The sequence below is a fragment of the Ambystoma mexicanum genome, chromosome 2p (assembly GCF_040938575.1).
Source record: "Ambystoma mexicanum isolate Mex_15411 chromosome 2p, UKY_AmexF1_1, whole genome shotgun sequence".
Lineage (NCBI taxonomy): Eukaryota > Metazoa > Chordata > Amphibia > Caudata > Ambystomatidae > Ambystoma > Ambystoma mexicanum.
The window spans coordinates 740,846,891-740,871,867 of record NC_090923.1 but is presented as its reverse complement, the minus strand read 5'-3'; the positions used below and the strand labels follow the sequence as shown (position 1 = coordinate 740,871,867).

General features: G+C 44.3%; 1 protein-coding gene across 5 annotated transcripts in view; it reads right to left on the bottom strand.

The window, feature by feature from the left end:
• Positions 1-24,977, bottom strand: part of LOC138566737 (protein FAM98A-like) — a 702,281-nt gene that overhangs the window by 439,085 nt on the left and 238,219 nt on the right. For 4 of the 5 annotated variants that reach the window (XM_069644365.1, XM_069644368.1, XM_069644364.1 and 1 more), the window contains 3 exons: positions 24,544-24,678; positions 15,089-15,223; positions 5,889-6,073 (listed from right to left, as the gene is read on the bottom strand). In XM_069644365.1, the coding sequence (XP_069500466.1) occupies positions 5,889-6,073; positions 15,089-15,223; positions 24,544-24,678 (455 nt within the window). The remainder of the gene's footprint in view (positions 1-5,888; positions 6,074-15,088; positions 15,224-24,543; positions 24,679-24,977) is intronic. The other variant, XM_069644366.1, reaches the window with a different exon arrangement.

Genomic DNA, 24,977 nt, shown 5'->3' with positions numbered 1-24,977 from the left:
CTGCAATCGACCTTCTCACCAAACAGAGAAGTACCGTGAAATGGCATGTCTAACAGATTTTCTTAGCCAAGATATGTGTCTAAGTACTGTACTGGCAGCCATTGACCTTCTGACCGAAGTCCACTGTATCCAGAGTAGATTGTAGGGATTGCCTCATGGCATCTCTGCCCTCTTGTATCAGGCTTAAAAAGTCTTCTATCTCTTCTCCCTCCAGTATATGTTCTGCTGCCAGAGCAGCCACACCCCAAGAGGGTATGTGTGTATTTTGTTAATACACTGGTAGCATTGATAGATTTTAGTGTCATACTTCCTGCACTAAATACTCTTTTACCCAAAGAGTCAATCCTCCTATCTTCTTTATCTGCCCGAGCAGGATAGGCTGCAGCTTTCGAAGAAAGTGTTGCTGCTTGACCAACTAAGCTCTCTGGTGTTGGGTGCCTGTTAAAAAATGTATGGTCTATGGAAGCTGTTTTGTATTTTTTGTTAATACTTTATTAACAGATGGAACAGAATCTGGTTTCCATTACTCTTACTCTCAAGGCTGTATGAAACGGCAATACAGCTTGTCTAACTGGCCCACTTTCTAGGATATCAGTGAGGTAATCAGTCTCCACAGCAACTGCAGGTCTGGACCATCCCAGACATTCAGCTACCTTACCAATTACTGCTCTGTAAGAGGGATCAGTATAACAAGATATTTCTGGATTATCAAACTGTCTCTAGTGATGTTTCCCAGCTACTGGTTTCCTTTAATGTCTCCACAAGATTCTGCATCTTGGATTCATCTGAAATTAATTCATCTGGAACATTTGTTGTTCCATATTCATACCAAAAATGGGGCTGCTCTTCTTCCTCATCTTCTTTAAAGATTGAACCCATTTTCCTAAAGAAATGGGGTCTAGGAATGGGTTGGAAAGATTTTGAATGATCAGGCATAGACTTAACAGTCTTCGAGAGCAAAGAATGCTCCAACGAAGTTGAAGGCTTCAATGACTTACTCAGAATGGTCGATGAATGCGTCGACAATTTAAGTTGCTTCGAAGGCTCTATATGTATTACATGCCTAGAAGGTTCAGGCGATGAACATAAATGTTTCGATACCTTCGAAGAAGGCTTCAATATTGTTAGTGAATGTTTCGAGGGAACAGACACCGGCTTCTTCTTGTGCGTTGTGGAAGATTCCTTTAATTAATGTTGAGGAACCTCTCTTCCCAGGCTCTGAGGCGTGCAAGAAGGAGACACACACAAGACTCCCTACTGGTCTTGATAGACGCTGAGGAGTGGCCACTTTTCTCTGACTCCTTTAGGAGCTTGCTTTTTAACAATGTGTAACATTTTTAAACAGATGTTTTCTAACTTCTCTGGAGTACAGTTATTTTTTGGAAAATAAACTCTTTCTGAAGAGGAAGATGAAGACGATAAGGACCTGCAATGCCCTTTCTTACCCTTCTTTTGGAAAGAGGACGAGCATCGTGAATGGTTAGAACACTTTTTTACAGGAGAGACATCTCTGGTCTCAGAGGATGATTTTCCTTTTCGATGGGGTAAGGGCCAGGGATTTGGGGGAGGGCTTACCTGCATCAAGTCTCCCCTTCCTTTCCCGCAAGGCATTAACAGTCATTGATTGACACAAGCCACAGTCGTCAACTTTGTGGCCCGATCCCAGGTTCCAGAGACAAACGCGGTGAGGGTCTGTGATAGACATCTTGGGCCCACAGTCTGAACACCACTAGAAGCCAGTCTTCAGTGTGGAGGCCATATTGAAGTAAACGCAATTGAAATCGCTGAGGCGAGTATCTCAGAAGCACGCACCAATGCAGAAAAAACAGAACTGAGGTAACGGTCAGCGTGCATACTCTTTATGCCAGCGTCAATGTCACGAGGGACGCTACGGAGTCCGTTGAGGGACAAGATCCAATGCTGCACGACGCTCGACCCTATGAAAAACATTTCCGAAGCAAGTTGCAAGCAGACTTGAATATCAAAAATGAGGAATACGTGGGAGGACACAATCCATTTGAAGTTGTAGTTTTTTGGTACTGCAAGGTCAATTTTGGGCCATTGAGCCAGGTTTCAGTTAGGCATAATACGCTGATATCATTGTCCACAATGTATTCCCTGACGTTAACACCATGCTTGTTCCGGCACAATCTGTTCAGGAGGGACATTTGGATGGGTTTGTTATCCGACAGAAAGCATATGGATAAACACTCGATAGACAATATATGTCTTTGGTGACATTTCCTGAGGCAATGCTTCCATAAGCGTCTATGCAATTGTAACACAGGTTTTGGTCATTTCTGACTGACACCAGTTCTTTCCTGATCGGGTATATGCCCTGTCAATAGTAGGTGGGATCTGGTATTGTCTGCGGAAGGTCAGCAGAAAGAATAGGGGAGCCAATGGTAGCAAGAGCCGGATCATTACTTACGTGTCTGGTCTAGGGCATTTGCATCAACCTGCGCTTTACTAGTTAACACCAGAGGATTAACTATAGAGGGGTTGTTTTTAATGCCATAATTTTTTGATTGAGGTGCTTGTTGACAATTGCTGCACGTGCTGTCTTATGCGATGCTAAAAGTAAGTTAAGGCCGGGGTGTAATCCCATATTGACTACAGGCAGAGGTAGTGTGTATCTGAAAACAGAAAGAACTTACTTTTATTTCCCTGTGCCCTGCAGTAGTAAGTAGAACATCTGTATGGTGCCCGTCCTGCTGCTTCCAATGCAGACAAGCATGCAAACGCGCCAGCACTAACGTGTCGATGACGTGGATGTAAGTGTCAGCTACTTCTGGGTAATGTACTTCAAAGGGAATGAGAGGGATCATTCAATGCTTTACTTTGTGCCAAACTGAGCCTAAACCCCCTATCCTGCAGCAGCACAATTACTGGCAAGGAAGTCTTCAAGAATCAGATCCATGCAAATACATTTTTTTAAAGATGGTAACCTTAACTTTAAAAAATATCCAACTATTTTTGGTAGGTTTCAGCATAGGTCCATGTATTATGGAGTACAGTATTAAGTGGCATGTGGATTGCGGAATAGGATGCAGGTTATGTGAAAGGGTATGCATTTTGTGGATGATTGAGTCTAAGAGTGATGATGGTGGCAAAGGATACTTCTGTTGTGGATGGGTGCGATTGTGAGAAAGGATGGTAAGTGGCATGGGGCATGTGAATGGTTGAACAGGGTGTGTTTTTTGAAGGAGGCTAACCGGGGTATTTGAGGCTTGCTCTAAGAATCTATCTGAAGCCAGAACAATTGGTTCTTGGATTGCTTGTTTTCATCACTGCAGCTGATTGTTTGCCTACACCTCCACCTTTCACTGTGATTATGTATGATCCGTCTACCACATGGATTGTGGCTCTATTTGATCAGCAAGCATTGGTCAACTGTACTTGCCTTTTCCAATTCTCCCAGGTAACCTGGGTACACCTTTAACTTATTTATGTATTTATTTCTTTTTATTTATGTGTTTATAGTGCGCTGAAAGACTGCAGGCATCAGGGCGCAGTAACATAGAACCAGGAGACAAGGACAAACTTAGACATAACAATTTCTGGATCCTTTCTATATGTGTGTGACTTACATAAACAAAGGTGTGTCTTGAGGTGCTTCCTAAACATTCTATAATTTAATTCTAAGCAAATAGTCAGTGGAAGTTTGTTCCACTGCCATGCAGCCCTCACAGGGAAAGATTTCCCAGCACCAGTCACCCGATTGACCAAAGGCATCGGTAGCCTGCCATGCGTTTCAGACCTCAATGGCCTATTGGGTATGTATCTTTTGAACTTATTACTAAGGTACGCAGGTGCCACGCCATGCAGGCACCTGTGCACTAATGTCAGATTTAAAAAGGATCCTATCCTCAATCCTGAGCCAGTGTAGTGCTCTCCTTCCTTCCAGTCACATGGTCTCTTTTGTTGATCACTATCACAAACCGTACCGCATTGTTCTCCATTATATGGCATCTCTCAATGCCTTTCTTAGAGGCACCCAACATCAGTGAGTTACCATAATCCAAACGCGACAGGATAATGGCTCGAGCGATTGTGGCCGAGTTCTTCTCATTGAGAAGGGGTCAGATGGCTCTCAGGAGATGCAGATAGTAAGCATTGTTTTTATGGAGGTAGTTCACCTGGGCCTCTATCCCCAAAGATGCCTCCATCATCATCCCGAGGGTTTTAACCTGAGTAGCTACCTTGATACTTGAGTCTTTGATAAAAAAATGACTCCTATTCTACTCCTTACTTGGCTCTGGCCTGGCGAGAGCCAAATATCATCAGCTCAGTTTTTTTGCTATTCAGGCGCAGCCAGTTGCCCTCCATCAATTATGCCATATATTGCCACAATCTTATCCATGTCTACTTGATAGTCACCCTATGACTCCAGCACCAGCTGGCTATCGCCGGCATAATTAGTGAAATATATGCCAACGATTTCTAATAGTTCACACAAACATTTCATAAAAAGATTGAAAAGTAGAGGGGGTAAACTGGCTCCCTGCGGAACCCCTGTGCTTATATGGGCTGCCTTTGAGAACTTCTCTCCTCAGTGGACTCTTGCTACCCGATCTGCCAAAAAGGATGTCAACCAGGCCAGCGCCTCCTTGGTGCATCCTGCCATTTTCTCCAGGACCTGCTATAGCAGCTGGTGGTCAACCAGATCGAAAGCCGCGCTTAAGTCCAGGAGCATAAATATCCCCGTTCTACCCTTATCCAGTATGGATAGCATATGTGACTGCAAGTCGAGCATCACGGTCTCCGTACTGTGTGCTACACGGAAACCCGACTGTTGCTCCTGCAGGATGTTATGAGCTTCAACATGTGATTGAAGCTGATTCATAGCTATTTTATCTATGATTTTCAGGATAAAGTTGGTGTTAGTTATCGGACGCAGGTTACCAGGATCCTTGGAATCTAATCAGGGGCGTAACAGTAACATTCTTAATGCCCTAAGGGACAATGCCATCTTGAAAAGAGGTATTAATTATTTTTGTCAGGACTGGGAGGAACAATTCCTTGTTCTCCAGAATTGTTTTAGGGGGAATTACATTTTTGGCGCAAGCAGAGGGTTTCATTTTCGTCAGCACTTTAATCATCTCATCTTCAGAGATGGTTTGGAAGTTGAAGCTCACTGACTCTTTCTGCCGCCATTCTACGGCTACGGGCAGACGTGTCACCTTGGAGGCCTTTCTAGCCGAGATGATAGACTCTCTAGCTTTCTGTATTTTATCAAGGAACCCCCTAAGCACCAATTCACAATCCTCCTCGGATGGAGTATGTGGGGGAGACAATACTTTGGCATTCTCAACTCGGTAGAAAAACCCAAAGAGTTTACTTGTTGAGTTTGGTGCAGCTTCTATCGGCTGGTTGTAATAATTAGATTTGGCCTCTCAGATGCTTATTATGTTTTTTGTATTTGCGCGATTCCAACATTCCTTATGGTCTGTGGACGGGTCTTTTTGCCAAATCCTTTCCAATCTTCTTTTCTAAGTCTTAACCTCATAACGAACCAACTGTGATGTTTGTTGGTCTTCCTAACCATTTTCGGTTTGAGAGGTGCATATTGCTCCACCACTTCTCATATTTGGCTATTAAATTGATTCAGCATTTTATCACATGAGTCACCGATTTGAAGGCTTTCGCCACATTTTTTTAGGCACAGTTCCAGCTGAACTGGACCTAGGACTTTAACTTTTCTACTCTGCACCTTAATATGGGGACTGTGAGTAGGTTTTGGTAAATCACACAAGTGTACTTCAACTTCCCCTCAAAGTGCTGTGTAATGACTTGCTTGTAACTGTGCGCTATACAAAACTATAAAATAAACACATTCAAAATCGACTTACTTAGTTTGTTTATTTTATGCTTTGTGCTGTCCTTACCTTGGCTTCCACCTCAAGGAGCTGCTGTAGCACAGGAGTGTCCAGAGCAAGTGGCATACCCAGTGCTGCTCGGATTAGTAGAAGTTCGTCGCAGAAATCATCATCGTACTCTTCAGATGGTTTTGGTTGAGGGTCTTGTCGACTGGACAGCAGCCTGGCTGCCTGCAGCTCGGAACACAGAAAGGCTGGAGAGAGAACCCATGGTGAGTTCATAAATCGGAACCCTTGGAGAGCTTGCGTTAATGCATCATTAAGAGACCGCTAAATCTCAAGGAGTCTTATTGCTTTCTCCCTCTGGGAGTATGCTGGTGCATACAAATGGACAAAGCTGGATACATGGCACACAGGAAAACTAGCACAGACGGTCAGTGGGTTCATCCAAATTATATTAAAGAAACAGCAAACCACGCAAAAAAAATAAATCGCTAAAAAGCTGGAGAAATAAAGTACCACTTACCCCACTCACCCAATTAACACATATATCAGAAAATGAAGGAAGCTTATCCAGAGGGTTGATAGTCTGCACTTATCCCACTGAAAACACCACAGTCCTCAGCCCAGTTTTGGCAGCCCGAGGGAGGGGTAGCCAAAGTCATGAGCCAACCCCAAGACAAAAACAGAATTACACACATTCCTGTCCCTCGCTGCCTACTATAGGCATTTCATACCCAACATTTAATCTATAGATGGACCCATAATTGACCAATTTAAGAGGTCGAAGTTCAAATCGGATACAGTCGACTGAAGCGACTGATGAAATCTTTGGTAAGTTGAAATGTGCCTCTATGCCATCGGCTCCTGCTGAACATGCTAAGCTGTGCAGACTCGTTCCTTCTCGAGACCGTTGCTTCACAAGAGGGACTGTGGGAAGTGTTGCCCCAAGTCAGGAATGGGGTGGGGAAACTCATACTTTTCATTAGTACAAAGCTGAAAGTGAAAGAAATTACGCCACCCTGGAACTGAACTTTCTTGTCATCCGGTGCGCCATAAAGTATGGCCAGAAATTTACATTGGTTACTGACTAAGCACCTTTGACTAAGCTTGCTAGAGCCAAAGATACCAACTAAAGGTGATTTGCTAGCCATCCAGTCATATACCCTTTTCTGTCATTTACTGAGAAGCCCATCAACAAACCAACATAGACTCCCTCACCAAGTACTCAAATGAGAAGTCTCATGGGGGCCAAGGGAAAGAGAGGGACATATGTGACGAAGTCCCAGACTTTGTATAGTGCCAGGAACGTGACTCAGGCCGCCAGGGGCCACCCCGAGCCATTGGATGTTATTCCCGGGGTTGGTATTGGGAGGATCCCCGAAACCTTACTCTGGTCCATGGTACAAGGTAGGGGATGGTCACACTGCCTCACCACAGACCCGAATTAGTACGGCAGACCAGCCCAGCAGGCTTAAACCCTGACCTCAATCCTTGTTACTATTTGCAAGTTAATGAAAAAGCTCCACCCCCAATTGAGTGAGCCTAAAGCTCACTCTAAAAGCCCCAATTCTCCAATACTGAAAAGGAAGACTTCCTCTTTAAAAGAGGACGTGTTTGGATAATCCACAAAAGTAGTGTGGACCTTGTTACTCTTACCAGATCCCATGACACATCAAAAGAATTATGCTTTAAGATCAGAGGGGCCTTTGTTAAGGACCGCAGTTCTGCAGATACAATGTTTCATGCCTTTGCAAAGGTGGTGGAAGTATAATTGAAAGCAGCATAGCAACCCCAATGTTCTTCAGCAAAAGAATTGTATGCTAGAGAAACAAAGGTTTGCTCAACTCGCTTGGCCAATGTTATAAATAAATCAGTAACTGTTGCAAGCTTATCAAGAATGTTGATAGCCTACAGTTCACACACTGCCAACACCTCAGCACTCAAACCCTTTCAGACAGACTCAGGGAGGGTCAGAGGAGAACATGTCAAATCCAAGATGGAAGGCGTGCCAGACAGAGGAGTGGAGGCTGCTAAGAGGCAAGACTGGGAGAAGGATCTAGGAGGAGATGTGTGAATCTGCAGGGGGGGGGGGGTAACATCCGGAGGAGGTGGCAGATATCTGAATGTTGTGATCATAGAAAGAGGTAACTTCAGGATAAAGTGGAAAAGATCTGGGGGAGGTGGCTGCAGCAGAGGGTGGCAACATCTGGAGGAGGTGGTGATAAACCCAGGGAAGAGGATGCGAGAGATTGAAGAGGTGGAGATGAAGACAGCAAGAGAAGGAAGGTTTCTGCAGGAAAAGGTCAAGCCTAAGCAGGACCAGATTATAAGAGGAGGAATGAGAGGAGTACATGAAGAGAAAAGCAGTCTGGGGCTAAGGAAAATAGGGGGTTAGAAACAAGTGGTAGTGGGGAAACCTGGCTCCAACTCCAACCTCTGGGAACTTCTGAATTATACACACAGCTTCTGGAGGCGTTGCAGCAAAGAATCAATGACGGACATAAAGCAGCAGACTGGGGTCTGGTCTTGTGGCAAACACTTTGTGCAATTAATGACAGAGGCAAACATTGTGCTTTAAAGTCTTTAATGCAACTTTCCAGCAGCTTCTCTTCAAATATCAACTTTCACCAGAAGTCCACGGTGCCTCTGTATGTTTGTGTCTTATCCCAGTAACCAATCCTGTTCCAGTAAACTCCCCATGTTATGTCGGCCTGTGACTCCTACTCTTTCTCTGGTGATCCAACTCTTTCTCTGGTGATCCAACAATTAACAAGTCCAACTGACAAACGACATCCTACGAAGTCTCAACACAAATTCCACCAAAACTCCAGAAACAGCTCCGGCCTAAGCAATGGCCACACTCGAGATTGACCTGTGACACTTCCGGCTACGCCTCTGGCACAGCTGTTTTAATGTTCATCACCTGGGAACCAAACAGACCAACAATCAGGGAGCGGATACATAGCCACATCTCAGCATATCAATACATTGTCACAAACAATACAAGTGCTTCCAAAAAGCCAATCCCATACTCTGCGTATTCTGGCGGGTGGGAGGGGGGTGAGGATTGCCTCTGTCTTTAATAGAATCAAGACTCCCTGCGCTGTAAGCCTGGGTAATCTTCATTCTATGTCAAGACCAGAGGAGAACATTATGCTTGTTCAAAGCTGTCTAAAACTATTGAAACCACACAGGCTTGAAATAAAATGTCTTAAAGGTATCTTCCGTGGAGCAGTCCACAAACCTCAAAATATCATGCAGGGACACCCTTGAAGCAAACGCCTTGGAGGCCATCGCACCTCTGACTGGAGGGGCCCCAAAGATTCCCAAATCTATACTCGGCAGATGCATGACTTCTTTGACACACCTGGCTATGGTGGCAGAAGCCACAGCATGAAAAGGTCTCATACTTGTGATCAATAACTGATACACTGCGTGAGGCCTCAAACCTTTGGTGGCCTTCTCATAATTTTAAATACAGTGCGCCACTCACAACTTGGGCTCATCGGGAAAATACGGGTATGGAATGGATGACCCACTCTTAGTCCTTTTAGCGATATGAAAAGCCAGTCCCTCTGGGTAGAACATTTTCCTGTTAACTTCGAGAGCTTTAACATCCAACACTCTCCTACACAACAAACATAACAGCATTGCCAGTTTACTAGATAGTCAGTGTATAGGCAACTGCTCTTTGGCCGGCAAAAGCTTGAAAAGGCGGAAAACTACTGCCACGTCTCAGCGTATGGAATACTTGGCCGTTGGGGGCTTGCACAAATTCACTCTGCACAATAGTCTAATCACGGACGGATGTTCTCTGATTGCTAAACCGCCAGACTTCTCCTGACCCGCGGAAATGGCATACCTATACAATCCTATGGTGCAGAACGGCCGACCCTCTAGAGACAATTCCGCCCAAAAATTCAGGATGTAACCTAAAGGGTCCGAAACGGGATGAACACGCTGCTGCACACACCATTCCTCCCATTTGGCCCATGCCGAGTCATTGCTCCTAAGGGTAGAAGGCGCCCACGAGTCTCTGATACAGTCAGTAGCAACTCTCAAAAGGCCTGGCAAATCCCATCATTGCCTGAAATTCTGCACCTCAGCAGCTGAAGATTCCCCCATAGCACTAGTGGATGCTCCTGACACCCTGGGTTACTCAACAGATTTGACCGAAACAGAATGATCCTCGGCAAATCCAAAGAAGGTTCCAACAGAACCACTATAGCGATTTCCATAGCGGCACTATAATCACCATCTCCACTTTTTCCCGGTGGACTAATGCCAGAAGTCCTTTGCCAGCTCCACCAACATCTTCGACCGCGTTCCCCCTAAATGGTTTATATATTGCACTGCCGAAATGTTGTCCATCTTCAACAGAATGCAACAAGTCGCACTTTCTCTGGAAAACGCCCTCACTGCAAAGAGTCTGATATTAGCTCTAAAGAGTTCATGTGCAGCTGCAACTCTTCTGCGGACCATTTTTCCCCTGTCTGCAGCAGCCTGCATCTTGCACCCCAACCGGATCTGCTCACGTCCGATTCTATCATTCTTGTGCCTATGCTTTAACATATCAGGCTGCCAACAAAGAGCGCAAACAACTCTTGATCGCACTGTCTGCAATGATCAATATCCCCCCATGGACTGCGGCTTTGTTCTTAATCGTACACTTGTGCGCGCTAAAACGAAAGGCAATTTTCTCTCCCAAATGTGTTTTGCATTTCTGCACAAACACAGACAGACGTCGCTTTATTTAAATTGTAAATCGCGCTTCAGCGCGACACAAGAGCAGGTCCCTTCCTCTAATACGACATGCTATATACAAATGTTGGAAACCGCTTGCTTGCCACTATGGCGGTTCACCGGGGAGTGCCGGTCACCAGAAGTGAACCACTTGCAGTCCTGGCACGCTCCACGGTGACTGCCGAGCACTGTTTGGAGTGGGCTCTCACTCTGGAAAGTTGCAGCCGCCCGTGGCCCGTAATAAAATGCCTCAATCTAACTTGCTGAATCTCGTGCTCGATAAGCAATATGAATAAACCAGCCTGCGATCACAACACACCACTTTATGCACAATAAAGTTCAATAGAATACTGTATGCACAATAAAGTTTAATAGAAGACAGTACCAACTCTAGTAATACAGAGCAACAAAAATGTGACTTATCTGTTTAGGAGAGAAGCAAAGAGAAAGGCGGAGTCACAGGCAGGACACGACATGGGGAGTTTACAGGAACAGGATTGGTTACTGGGATAAGGCACAAAACTACAGCAACACCGTGGACTTCAGGGGATTTGTAGTCCCTTGTGGAAGTTTTGTTGAAATTGGTTGGTTCCTGTTCTTTTTTTTTTTAAAACACACAAAAAACAGGAAAGTTGAAATTTGAAATGAAGCTGCTGGAGAGTGGAATTAAAGAGTTTAAATCAGAACGCTCTCCTCTGGTCTTGACATAGAAAGCCTATAGAGAGCAATGCATCTAAATAATTTGTTAATACTTCACAAATCCTTTAGACTGCCATCACTAACAAAATTGAACTTTGGAAAAACTCCTACTGTTGATCGTAGGTCGATTTGGACTAATGAAAATGAATGCATGAGCAGATTCCTTATTTGTTATGCAAGTACAATAGACTTACATTCTGAGTGGATTATAAATGGGTTAGAATAATCATACACAATGCAATCAAATATTTCTGTTTACCCAAGTGTACTGCCTGAGCTAAAGGATCAGGAAATCTAATTAAGCGACAAAATATGAAGCATAGTGCATCACTAGCTTGGATTTGAGTGTTGGACTAATAGATGACAGCTGACGTCTGTTACCTCAATTAGGCTGGAGGACTGGTTAGTTGTATTATTGGGCAGCGGTCATAACATTTCTTCCCGATGCATTCCTTTTAATGTCCCTTAATTTGTTCAGATGGCATAACATTCAGGATATGTCAGAAAGCCTTGCATTATTTGAAGAGGAACAGTAAATGCCTATATGGCATGTCCATAGGGGCATAATCGTCCGCCACAAATATACATAAACTATCAAGTGAAATGGTGCAAAACAAGGTTTAAGCTTTTATTTGTCTCTAAAGGAAGCACATAGCATTCACTCCAAGCAATATGTAACAAGTGGTCATGTAATTGTCATAGCCCACCAGTATTTTATTTCTAATGAGTCACAGATGTACATGGGTCAAGGACAGAGCAGAACCGCAACAATGTTTTAGAGAGGTGGCATAGTGAGAGATTGGATTGTTTGGCACGGCAAATTAAAGCCCATAAGGCTGTGCAGGAGTGATGTACATTCCTCTATGAGGCGCAGGTATGCACAGGGATATCACACGAGAGTGTTATTAGCCACCTAAGAACCAGAATAAGGTTTACATGGCCACTTGGCTCCTGATCATGTTATATTACATGTGATGGAAAGATCTGCTACTAAGCAGGAGTATTCAAACTGTGGCCCTGGCCCCCCTATGGGGGCCCGAAGGATGTCCAGATATGGCCTGATGAGCTTTAAAAAGGGATAACACTGACTGTTTTTACTAGAAAATATAATGATAAGCAGTTATAGCTTATTGGGGGCCTGAGATAATATTTTCATTCAAGGAGGAGAGGAGGTAAAAATACAAACGTTTGAAGACACCTGCGCTAGAGGCAGTGGTTTAGGTCGGGTGGGTTGGCCGAGCAACATTGTACAGGTCTCGATTGGTGCTTTAAAGCCAAGCCTGCCAAGATTTGGGGATGCGTCATTAGAAAGTTCATTGTTAATGTAACTGACTCATTCTGTACAAGGCTGATTGTATAAAATCATATAGTAATCCTGAGATTTCGGTGTTCGGGACACATTTATTTGGACGGGGATACTATCCCGGTTTCCATCTGATTTCTACACATCTGTCTGGAAATAAATCTCATCTCTGCCTTTACTGCCTGGGTTGCTTACTGGATTATATGGTGATGGATTTGTGCTTCTACATACCCCATATCATGGAACTATACTGGCATAGGGAGATTATGCCTCATTAAACTATACTGACACAGGTGATCGTTAATATGGAAGATGTGCCTTATGAAATGACTCAACTATGGAACCATCTATATAGAAGTCAAAAGGGAGCCTATGCATACCAAAGGCTAGTTAGAGACTTACAAAGGACGCCCATTAAAGGAGAACAAGGGTTGGGTTTCCTGGCCGATTCGGAATCTGGCATATATGCTAGGCACAAACTAATTCAGAACAAATTTCAGCTTAAATTGCAGTTTGCAGTGGTAAAACTGCAAATTAGGGACACATCCAAATCGATCAAACAGTTCAAATGATTGACTATAAGGGGCATATTTCTACATATGGATCCAAATATCCCCTCTACACATAGGTCATGATGCAATATATTAGCTGTACCAATGTACTTCACCAAATTAAATATTTTAGATCACACAATGGGTGTTTTGGTTGTAGCCAGAAAACAAGTAAAATTAAAAAAACAAACTTGCCTGATAATTTGTTGTTCCTCATGGTTAAATTCATCATTTCCTTACCTCACCAATGATATCCAAATATTCTACACAGTTGCAAATGTTAATTTCAAACATGCAACTACTTGAGCGCATTTGTGAAGTATACACCCATGGTCTGTGGGTGTCGCAGAGTAAAGATATGTTGATCCAGGTGCTTGTTCTGTTCAATCTGGATTACTGTAATGGTATGTATTTAGGCCTACCTAAGAAGCTGGCTGCATTTGGTGTCCTGCATATTTAGATGTTGTGTTGTGTCAGGAATGGTTGTGGTTTAAGGGAAGGAGATGTGTTGTGTGTCTCGTCTCCCTGGCTGAGTGTAAATGTCAGTAGAATGTTAAGGGCAGACAAAAAAGAATAATCTTATTTGCAGAAAGTTTGGTGCATTGCTATGAATGTGTGTTCTATGTTTTAGAGCTGAGTCTGAGCAGTCAGATGGGAATGGCCAGAGGGTGTCACCATGAGAAGATCTTACAGCGTTAATGGAACTTGTATCTTTTGTAAATAAAGAAGTTAAATACTTTTCTATATGTAGCTCTGTTATGGTCTGTAACAGGGCCAATCCTGCTTTATAACAAAGACCTATCCAACCGGTTTTAAAAACATTTGCAATACTAATCTTAGGCCTTAAAACCAAGGACCTCCACTTTGCTTTTGACCCTGAAATCTTTACCTATAACTGAAAATCACCAATATTGGTCCAAAATACCTGTACGATATCAAACCCGAAGTGGCGACAAGAAAACTCATATCGTCTTCAGCTCTGCAACTACTGATGAAAAGAGCCAGGGAAACCAGAATAACATCAAAGCTACTATCTGCACAAGACCCCAGTCTGTAGATAACCTGCCATATGATCCACAAACTACAAAACATCTGGGCAGATTAAAAAAACTTCCTAAAAGGAAACAGACTACACAATCAGAGATGATAATTATTTGCCTGAAACTCGAACAACCCTTCTGATCCTCATGGTATCCTACCAGGATGAATGCTGATCAACTTACATGTATAAGACCCTGAGAATAAGGATTGCATAAATGTTTACACTTTGTTTTACCTGCGAAAGCTGTTGTACTCCACCCACCTCACCTACTCCAGCCCTCGCAAGTGGTTCCCCACTGTGTTACCTACATCCTGCCTTCCCCCATTTCCTTTTCACCACATTCCCTGTCCCTTTTCATTTGGTTGCCTTGAAGTGAGTTATTTTGCATGTTTGACGCCGTACAAACTAAGAAATTAAAAATAATTATATGGAGTGACTTCCTTAACTATGTTAGATTTGATTACATGCAGGATCCCAAATGGCATTTATGGTTTAGTGCGTTTTACTTCATGTTTAAAGAATTCAAATAAAGTAGATTTGTGATCAGCAGATGGCTGTCAACTGCTTTTTTGCCTGTATCCTACTTTGCATTTATATTGTCGTAGGTCGTAATGGATATGAACTTGCCTAGATTGGTCAGAAATGGGTTGCATACCGCTGTAACTTTCTAAAGTTTACAAAATCAACAAATTGATTATTTTAACAAAAATCTATAATTAAGAACTCATGAAAAATAGAAAATTGAATGCCATCCAATCCTCTCGGCTTACATGCATTTTGTCACTAACAATGGTCATATGGTGCTTAACAAAGCCAAGTTAGCAGGTGCACAAAGAATGCAATAAAGATTACGTTCCTTAGATCTCTCCTTTGCCCAGCATCCCACTTTCAGCCACAAGATGGAAAAGGGAAAAGAATGATCACCTACCCAACAATAATTGACAGTTTTCTTTGGTGGTCAATCTGGAGGTAACATTCCCCGTAGTCAATGAAGGGTAAGGGCAGCGCAACTCATTGAGCAAGCCACTCATCTCCAACTGAAATGTGTCTGCATCTTCTGGACCTTTGTGCAAAAATAAATGAATTGCAGTCAGCAGATTTCCAAAATAATACAGATTGGAGGCATGGGAATACCAAACTCTTCAAACAGGCGTTGGACAGGCATTCAACTAAGGATAAACAAACCTTCAGCAATAGAATACAGATAAGGGCAGCATCATCAGCATCATCAAATTCAGTGGGATTCATGCTGTCCCCCAGTCACTGCGGATCAATGACAGTACACTACTTGCCTTTTGAGTGTGTTGAAGTGGCCAACAGATTTGAGTTTAACATCTTTGTTATGAGATTTCAGAATTCAAAATTCTTGGGAGATATTTACCTGCTGGTTGTAGCCTAGAAGAGCCTGGTCAGCCTGACACTAACAGCAACCAAGAGCTACTTTTGACTCCTGGTGCCATACAAAGATACCTCTATAACATTAACTCTGTGTGTTAGCTGTGGGGCATGGCTAGATAGCCATGTGAGAGGCTGGAGGACATGGGAGCTCCCGCAGATGCATCTGAATATTGAGTATGTCCGCCGGCAGATCACACGCAAATACAACTAAAAAGATGTACTAGTTACATGAAAGCAAGCGGCACACAACGCGCCACGTCAGGCCTGGAACCGACCTCCAAGGACCAAGAAAATTGTAAACTAAAGGTGCTGATACCCCTACGGCAGCCCACCAAAAATGGCCGCTCCGGAGAAAAAAGAGTGCAGATAAACCAAAGTACAGTGAAGCAGCGAAGAAGAAACCGCCTGCCACAGAGAGCAGTACCAGCTGTTGCCATGAAATGAGCACAAATACGCGGAACAAAGACGCGGTCCGAGCCGCCTGGAAAATCACGTGATACAGACCTGCAAGCTGGCGGTGCGAGCCGTGGTACGGAGGGAGGTCCGATAGACCGTCGCTCCATTTCCCACCTTGCTAATAGCGAAACAACACTGTAGAAGGCGGGGATCGCTGCAAGCCCCAGGTAACCGTTGGCACGCAACATAGAAATATAGATCTGCGCAGGAGGACTCAAGCGGCCCCATAGGGCGGCAGGGTGGAAGCAAAACAGACCGCAGGACAAGCGTGAGGGCGAGTAGACGGCAGCGGGGGTAAATGAGGAAGCCCCAAGAGGCGCATAGACACGGAGCGCTTGGAATAGAAGTAAATCGGAACACGAAGCAAACCCTTGTCATGTGCAGCGGAAAGATCCGACACAGGACACTGTAAGGCGCGGACCTGACACGCCTGCCCCGGGAAAGACTATGTAATCAAGACCAGGAGCTACGTAATCACACCAAGCGACCCCGCAGGCTGCAAATCAAAAACTGTATTATGCCTGCTAAACTGCGCAGCCCACAGCCAATGCCAACAAAATCGGCAGGGCAGGACAATGGACAGAGAACTAAGGAGATCAAAGCTGGCATATGAGGAAGGGTTGCCCCACAGAGCGTACCACTTTCGCCCCATATTGAGAGGGGGAGAGGCCCGACAGCCAGTGAAACAGCAGAGAGGCCCCCATATGTAGGAGCCGATACAGAAGAGTGAAACTGCTGCCGCTTGCTAGGCGTTATACCCCCCAGGAAGGAGAGGCAGAACAGGTGCCAAAACCCAGATCTGGGAACAAACAGGCAGAGCAAGAGATATGAGTGCACTGGCCACACACGCGTGTGGCGCCACAGCACTCTGTAAAAGCTCCAACACCTGGTACTACAGCTTAGCTCACGCTCGTTCTCTAGAAACTAAACTGAGTGCCACAGAGCTAGCGCGGGGCTGGGTAACAGAAGTACTGTCCCTGAATATCAAAGGCAAGTACACTGGACAATACTGGGATGTCATCCAAAACATCCAAAACGAAAGAGAAACAGCCCACCATGGGGCCTGCATTATAAATGGAGCCCTGCCCGAAGTAGGAAATGCCCCCTGCCCCAACTCGAGGCACGAGACTAAGAGGTATGACACCCTCCCCAGCACTGTGCTATCCACGCTGGGAAGCTGCAGGAACACTGGCACAGTGGAGGACCGATAACCTAACCAGAGGAGAGATACTGAAGTGGACTCACTGAAAACTCTACCAACAGACGCTACCTCACCCTGAAGGCGTAAGTAGCATTGGCCAAGGGGTCAGCGCAAATGCCCCACAGAGCAGGCGCCGCTGCAGCAAGTCAACACCAGTTGGTGGGGCACTGGACCCCAGACAAACGAGACAACACAGCAGGCAATCCACGGCCAAAACACAACAAACAGCAGAAAACACAACGCATGGGACTCTGGGGGGAGGAGCTCAGACACCATTGACGCACAAAGGAGGGCCTTAATATAGAGAGGTACCAACATTGGGCAGGCAACCCACACCACGGCAGCAAGACCGCCCGCCTTGGGAGGGAGGGGAAATAGCCTGGTGAACTGAACCAGAACAGCCAGCACTGCGGAGACCTGGGCTCCTGGCACCTGTGGCAGACACCACAGCGGACACAGGGATGGCGTCAAAACTCCCCAAATCGAAGGGGAAGCAGCCCACCATAGAGGAATACACTAGAACACCACAACCAACAGAGGGTGCCAGAAATAAGGAGAGAAACCCTCAGACAGACACAGAACCAGCAAGCAGCAAAAGACACATCCTGGAGGCGATAGCAGATCTAAAGGTCACGTGGGAGACCAAACTAGAAGCAGCCATGGCAAACCTCAAGACGTCACTGGAATTCAAGATTGATGCAGTGCAAGTGGAAGTCACCCTCCTGCGACAAGACGTAGGAGCGATCGCAGAACGCACAAGCATGCTGAAGAAAGAAGTTCAATGAAATACTACCACGTGTAAGGCCAACGCCACCGAGATCCATACACAGCGCCAACAATGAAGCAAATTGGAAAATAGGGCAGAGGAGGCCAAAGGACGAGCCTGGAGAAATAATATACGCATCATTGGACTCCCAGAAGGTGAAGAAGTAACAAACCTCAGTGAATACATAGAAACTATGCTGCTGCAAGAAATTGAAGGAGGGGCGCTCACCCAGGGATTCGCGGTGGAGAGAGCCCACCGAGCACTGAAACGCAGACCGGCGCCGGGTGCCCCGCCAAGGCCTATCATCACCAAAATACTAAACTACCGGGACAGGGAAAGAATCCTAGAATATTTCCGCAAAGGGGGTACGATAAGACGAGCATCCGCAGCAATAAAAGCATACCAGGATTACACACTTCAGGTACAAAGACGCTGATTAAACTTTGGAGCAGTAAAGAGGAGACTGTGGGAGGCGAATCTCAAATACCTGCTGATGTACCCAGCAAAGCTGGAAATTTTCCATAAAAATAAGGCATTATTCTTCGAAACCTCAGAAGAAGCTATGGACTGGTTGGACGCACAGCATGGCCCACAGGAGACAAAGGAACAACGAGGGAGCAGAGACGACAAGTGAAGTATCGGTCTCCAACTTTGAGGTGCTGTATACACAATGACATTGGGACTTAAATATAGATTTATAGAGGTCGGTTAGAAGGTAGGATATACACAAGGCGGGCAAAAAACACAGCAAACTTGATGCGGGGGACACAGAGGTCCCAACTCGCACCCCATTAGATAGAATAGTTAGGTTGCCAGTAGTGCGGCAACCACCTGCAGGGTTCCTTACACCAAGTAAACGGGGCAGGACTAGATGCGGGAAGCCCTGAGATCCAGGGATGGAGCTGGGCTACAGTTGGGGACTGGAAAGGGGGGGGGATTGTTGGGGGGTTTGTAGCGGAGATAATAAGGGAGCGAGCGCTGGAACGGGGAGGCCGGGAGGGGAGTTGGGGAGTTTGCAGTGGTAGTTAGGGAACAAGCTTGTAACACCGGGAGTGAAGGACAAGGTGGGAGGGAGGAGGGACGAGATATGGATGATAATGGGAGACCTTAGAATAGTAACCTGGAATGTCAGAGGACTCAACAGCTACCTGAAGAGAAATAAGGTTATGATGTACCTGAGAAGGCAAAAAGTGGACAAAACCCACCTAACCAAAGAGAAACAAGAGGTGGTAAAGAAAAATTGGAGAGGGACCACCATAGGAGCAACTTACTCGGCATACGCCATGGAAGTACTCATCTGGGTGGCGCCACATGTGCCCTTCCAGATGCTACAGGCTACGGTGGAGCCGGATGGGACAATGGTAGTGATTCGGGGGCTGCTTGAGAATAGAGAACTGTGCATCATAAATACATATGCCCCAAAACAAGATACAGTGGCCTAGTTCAATACACTTTATAGCAAGATCAGTCCCCACATAGGAGGTGCGGTCATATGGGGAGGGGACTTCAATTGAACGCTGAACCCCAAAATGGACAGATCAAACACGAAACTAGATAAGCCCACCCCTGCAGCGAAAACGTTACAAGCCCTGCTGAGAGACTTCAGGCTGGAAGACATATGGCGGCAGCAACACCCAGAAGACAGGCACTACTCACACTATGCTGCCCCACACAACCTGTACACGAGACTGGATTACATGTTCGCCACTCCGGAACTTGCTGGGGAAATGAGGGGTTCAGAATACAAGGCGAGAATATTATCGGACCACTCCCCTCTGGTCCTGGTGTGGCAACATCAGCCCCCCAGAGCCAAGATCCCAACATGGAGGCTTAGAGCCGAGGTATTGAAAGATACTGCATTCCGAGAGGACCTAAGGGAGGAGATAATTGGGCATTTCGAAAAATAATAACGGAAGTGTGGAGTCAAAGGGTACCCTATGGGAGGCCTTTAAGGTGGTAGTAAGGGGGGCAGCCATATCCAAATCCAGAGGGCTCCAAGGGGGTATAGTGCAAGAGTTACAGGTGACTGAAAAGAAACTGGAAGCAATTATGAAAAGAGGGGGCACCTCACAGGAGGATGCCGAACGAGTGAGCCAATTACAACAGGCGTGCGCTGGGCTCTGGGAGAGGTTATGCAACCTGAATAATAAAAAGTACATTGAAAGAAAACATGCTGGGGAGACAAACTGGGGAGGCTGCTTGCATGGCTATACAAAAATGAGACACCAAGATCAGCAATCAGAGAGATAACGGGAGAAGCGGGCCAAGTGTGGAATACCCAGGAGAGCGTGAACAAGGGATTCCTTAGATTCTACAACCACCTCTACGAAGACGCAGGAGAGACGGCAGAACAGGAGACTCAGGAGACGCTAGAAGACATAGGACTACTAAATTGAGTAAGGAAGACAGGGAGAACCTGGATGCCCCAATCACAATAGAGGAATTAGAGGCAGTGGTAATACATCTGCCCACGAGCAAAGCCCCTGGGACAGACGGGCTCCCCAGCGAATTTTATAAAACGTATAGACAAGAATTGCTCCCCCCATTACTGGCAATGCTAAACGAGGCCTTCGAGAAAGGGAGATTGCCGGGATCTCAGAGCGGCGGTAATTATTCCACTCCTTAAACCCGACAAGCCAAGCACAGACTGTGGGTCGTACAGACCACTATCCATGCTAAACCAGGACAGTAAAATTCTCACATCTGTGCTGGCAAATAGACTTAAGCGGGTAATAAACTCCTACAACCCGATCAAACCGGAGAGCAATGCATCTAAATAATTTGTTAATACTTCACAAATCCTTTAGACTGCCATCACTAACAAAATTGAACTTTGGAAAAACTCCTACTGTTGATCGTAGGTCGATTTGGACTAATGAAAATGAATGCATGAGCAGATTCCTTATTTGTTATGCAAGTACAATAGACTTACATTCTGAGTGGATTATAAATGGGTTAGAATAATCATACACAATGCAATCAAATATTTCTGTTTACCCAAGTGTACTGCCTGAGCTAAAGGATCAGGAAATCTAATTAAGCGACAAAATATGAAGCATAGTGCATCACTAGCTTGGATTTGAGTGTTGGACTAATAGATGACAGCTGACGTCTGTTACCTCAATTAGGCTGGAGGACTGGTTAGTTGTATTATTGGGCAGCGGTCATAACATTTCTTCCCGATGCATTCCTTTTAATGTCCCTTAATTTGTTCAGATGGCATAACATTCAGGATATGTCAGAAAGCCTTGCATTATTTGAAGAGGAACAGTAAATGCCTATATGGCATGTCCATAGGGGCATAATCGTCCGCCACAAATATACATAAACTATCAAGTGAAATGGTGCAAAACAAGGTTTAAGCTTTTATTTGTCTCTAAAGGAAGCACATAGCATTCACTCCAAGCAATATGTAACAAGTGGTCATGTAATTGTCATAGCCCACCAGTATTTTATTTCTAATGAGTCACAGATGTACATGGGTCAAGGACAGAGCAGAACCGCAACAATGTTTTAGAGAGGTGGCATAGTGAGAGATTGGATTGTTTGGCACGGCAAATTAAAGCCCATAAGGCTGTGCAGGAGTGATGTACATTCCTCTATGAGGCGCAGGTATGCACAGGGATATCACACGAGAGTGTTATTAGCCACCTAAGAACCAGAATAAGGTTTACATGGCCACTTGGCTCCTGATCATGTTATATTACATGTGATGGAAAGATCTGCTACTAAGCAGGAGTATTCAAACTGTGGCCCTGGCCCCCCTATGGGGGCCCGAAGGATGTCCAGATATGGCCTGATGAGCTTTAAAAAGGGATAACACTGACTGTTTTTACTAGAAAATATAATGATAAGCAGTTATAGCTTATTGGGGGCCTGAGATAATATTTTCATTCAAGGAGGAGAGGAGGTAAAAATACAAACGTTTGAAGACACCTGCGCTAGAGGCAGTGGTTTAGGTCGGGTGGGTTGGCCGAGCAACATTGTACAGGTCTCGATTGGTGCTTTAAAGCCAAGCCTGCCAAGATTTGGGGATGCGTCATTAGAAAGTTCATTGTTAATGTAACTGACTCATTCTGTACAAGGCTGATTGTATAAAATCATATAGTAATCCTGAGATTTCGGTGTTCGGGACACATTTATTTGGACGGGGATACTATCCCGGTTTCCATCTGATTTCTACACATCTGTCTGGAAATAAATCTCATCTCTGCCTTTACTGCCTGGGTTGCTTACTGGATTATATGGTGATGGATTTGTGCTTCTACATACCCCATATCATGGAACTATACTGGCATAGGGAGATTATGCCTCATTAAACTATACTGACACAGGTGATCGTTAATATGGAAGATGTGCCTTATGAAATGACTCAACTATGGAACCATCTATATAGAAGTCAAAAGGGAGCCTATGCATACCAAAGGCTAGTTAGAGACTTACAAAGGACGCCCATTAAAGGAGAACAAGGGTTGGGTTTCCTGGCCGATTCGGAATCTGGCATATATGCTAGGCACAAACTAATTCAGAACAAATTTCAGCTTAAATTGCAGTTTGCAGTGGTAAAACTGCAAATTAGGGACACATCCAAATCGATCAAACAGTTCAAATGATTGACTATAAGGGGCATATTTCTACATATGGATCCAAATATCCCCTCTACACATAGGTCATGATGCAATATATTAGCTGTACCAATGTACTTCACCAAATTAAATATTTTAGATCACACAATGGGTGTTTTGGTTGTAGCCAGAAAACAAGTAAAATTAAAAAAACAAACTTGCCTGATAATTTGTTGTTCCTCATGGTTAAATTCATCATTTCCTTACCTCACCAATGATATCCAAATATTCTACACAGTTGCAAATGTTAATTTCAAACATGCAACTACTTGAGCGCATTTGTGAAGTATACACCCATGGTCTGTGGGTGTCGCAGAGTAAAGATATGTTGATCCAGGTGCTTGTTCTGTTCAATCTGGATTACTGTAATGGTATGTATTTAGGCCTACCTAAGAAGCTGGCTGCATTTGGTGTCCTGCATATTTAGATGTTGTGTTGTGTCAGGAATGGTTGTGGTTTAAGGGAAGGAGATGTGTTGTGTGTCTCGTCTCCCTGGCTGAGTGTAAATGTCAGTAGAATGTTAAGGGCAGACAAAAAAGAATAATCTTATTTGCAGAAAGTTTGGTGCATTGCTATGAATGTGTGTTCTATGTTTTAGAGCTGAGTCTGAGCAGTCAGATGGGAATGGCCAGAGGGTGTCACCATGAGAAGATCTTACAGCGTTAATGGAACTTGTATCTTTTGTAAATAAAGAAGTTAAATACTTTTCTATATGTAGCTCTGTTATGGTCTGTAACAGGGCCAATCCTGCTTTATAACAAAGACCTATCCAACCGGTTTTAAAAACATTTGCAATACTAATCTTAGGCCTTAAAACCAAGGACCTCCACTTTGCTTTTGACCCTGAAATCTTTACCTATAACTGAAAATCACCAATATTGGTCCAAAATACCTGTACGATATCAAACCCGAAGTGGCGACAAGAAAACTCATATCGTCTTCAGCTCTGCAACTACTGATGAAAAGAGCCAGGGAAACCAGAATAACATCAAAGCTACTATCTGCACAAGACCCCAGTCTGTAGATAACCTGCCATATGATCCACAAACTACAAAACATCTGGGCAGATTAAAAAAACTTCCTAAAAGGAAACAGACTACACAATCAGAGATGATAATTATTTGCCTGAAACTCGAACAACCCTTCTGATCCTCATGGTATCCTACCAGGATGAATGCTGATCAACTTACATGTATAAGACCCTGAGAATAAGGATTGCATAAATGTTTACACTTTGTTTTACCTGCGAAAGCTGTTGTACTCCACCCACCTCACCTACTCCAGCCCTCGCAAGTGGTTCCCCACTGTGTTACCTACATCCTGCCTTCCCCCATTTCCTTTTCACCACATTCCCTGTCCCTTTTCATTTGGTTGCCTTGAAGTGAGTTATTTTGCATGTTTGACGCCGTACAAACTAAGAAATTAAAAATAATTATATGGAGTGACTTCCTTAACTATGTTAGATTTGATTACATGCAGGATCCCAAATGGCATTTATGGTTTAGTGCGTTTTACTTCATGTTTAAAGAATTCAAATAAAGTAGATTTGTGATCAGCAGATGGCTGTCAACTGCTTTTTTGCCTGTATCCTACTTTGCATTTATATTGTCGTAGGTCGTAATGGATATGAACTTGCCTAGATTGGTCAGAAATGGGTTGCATACCGCTGTAACTTTCTAAAGTTTACAAAATCAACAAATTGATTATTTTAACAAAAATCTATAATTAAGAACTCATGAAAAATAGAAAATTGAATGCCATCCAATCCTCTCGGCTTACATGCATTTTGTCACTAACAATGGTCATATGGTGCTTAACAAAGCCAAGTTAGCAGGTGCACAAAGAATGCAATAAAGATTACGTTCCTTAGATCTCTCCTTTGCCCAGCATCCCACTTTCAGCCACAAGATGGAAAAGGGAAAAGAATGATCACCTACCCAACAATAATTGACAGTTTTCTTTGGTGGTCAATCTGGAGGTAACATTCCCCGTAGTCAATGAAGGGTAAGGGCAGCGCAACTCATTGAGCAAGCCACTCATCTCCAACTGAAATGTGTCTGCATCTTCTGGACCTTTGTGCAAAAATAAATGAATTGCAGTCAGCAGATTTCCAAAATAATACAGATTGGAGGCATGGGAATACCAAACTCTTCAAACAGGCGTTGGACAGGCATTCAACTAAGGATAAACAAACCTTCAGCAATAGAATACAGATAAGGGCAGCATCATCAGCATCATCAAATTCAGTGGGATTCATGCTGTCCCCCAGTCACTGCGGATCAATGACAGTACACTACTTGCCTTTTGAGTGTGTTGAAGTGGCCAACAGATTTGAGTTTAACATCTTTGTTATGAGATTTCAGAATTCAAA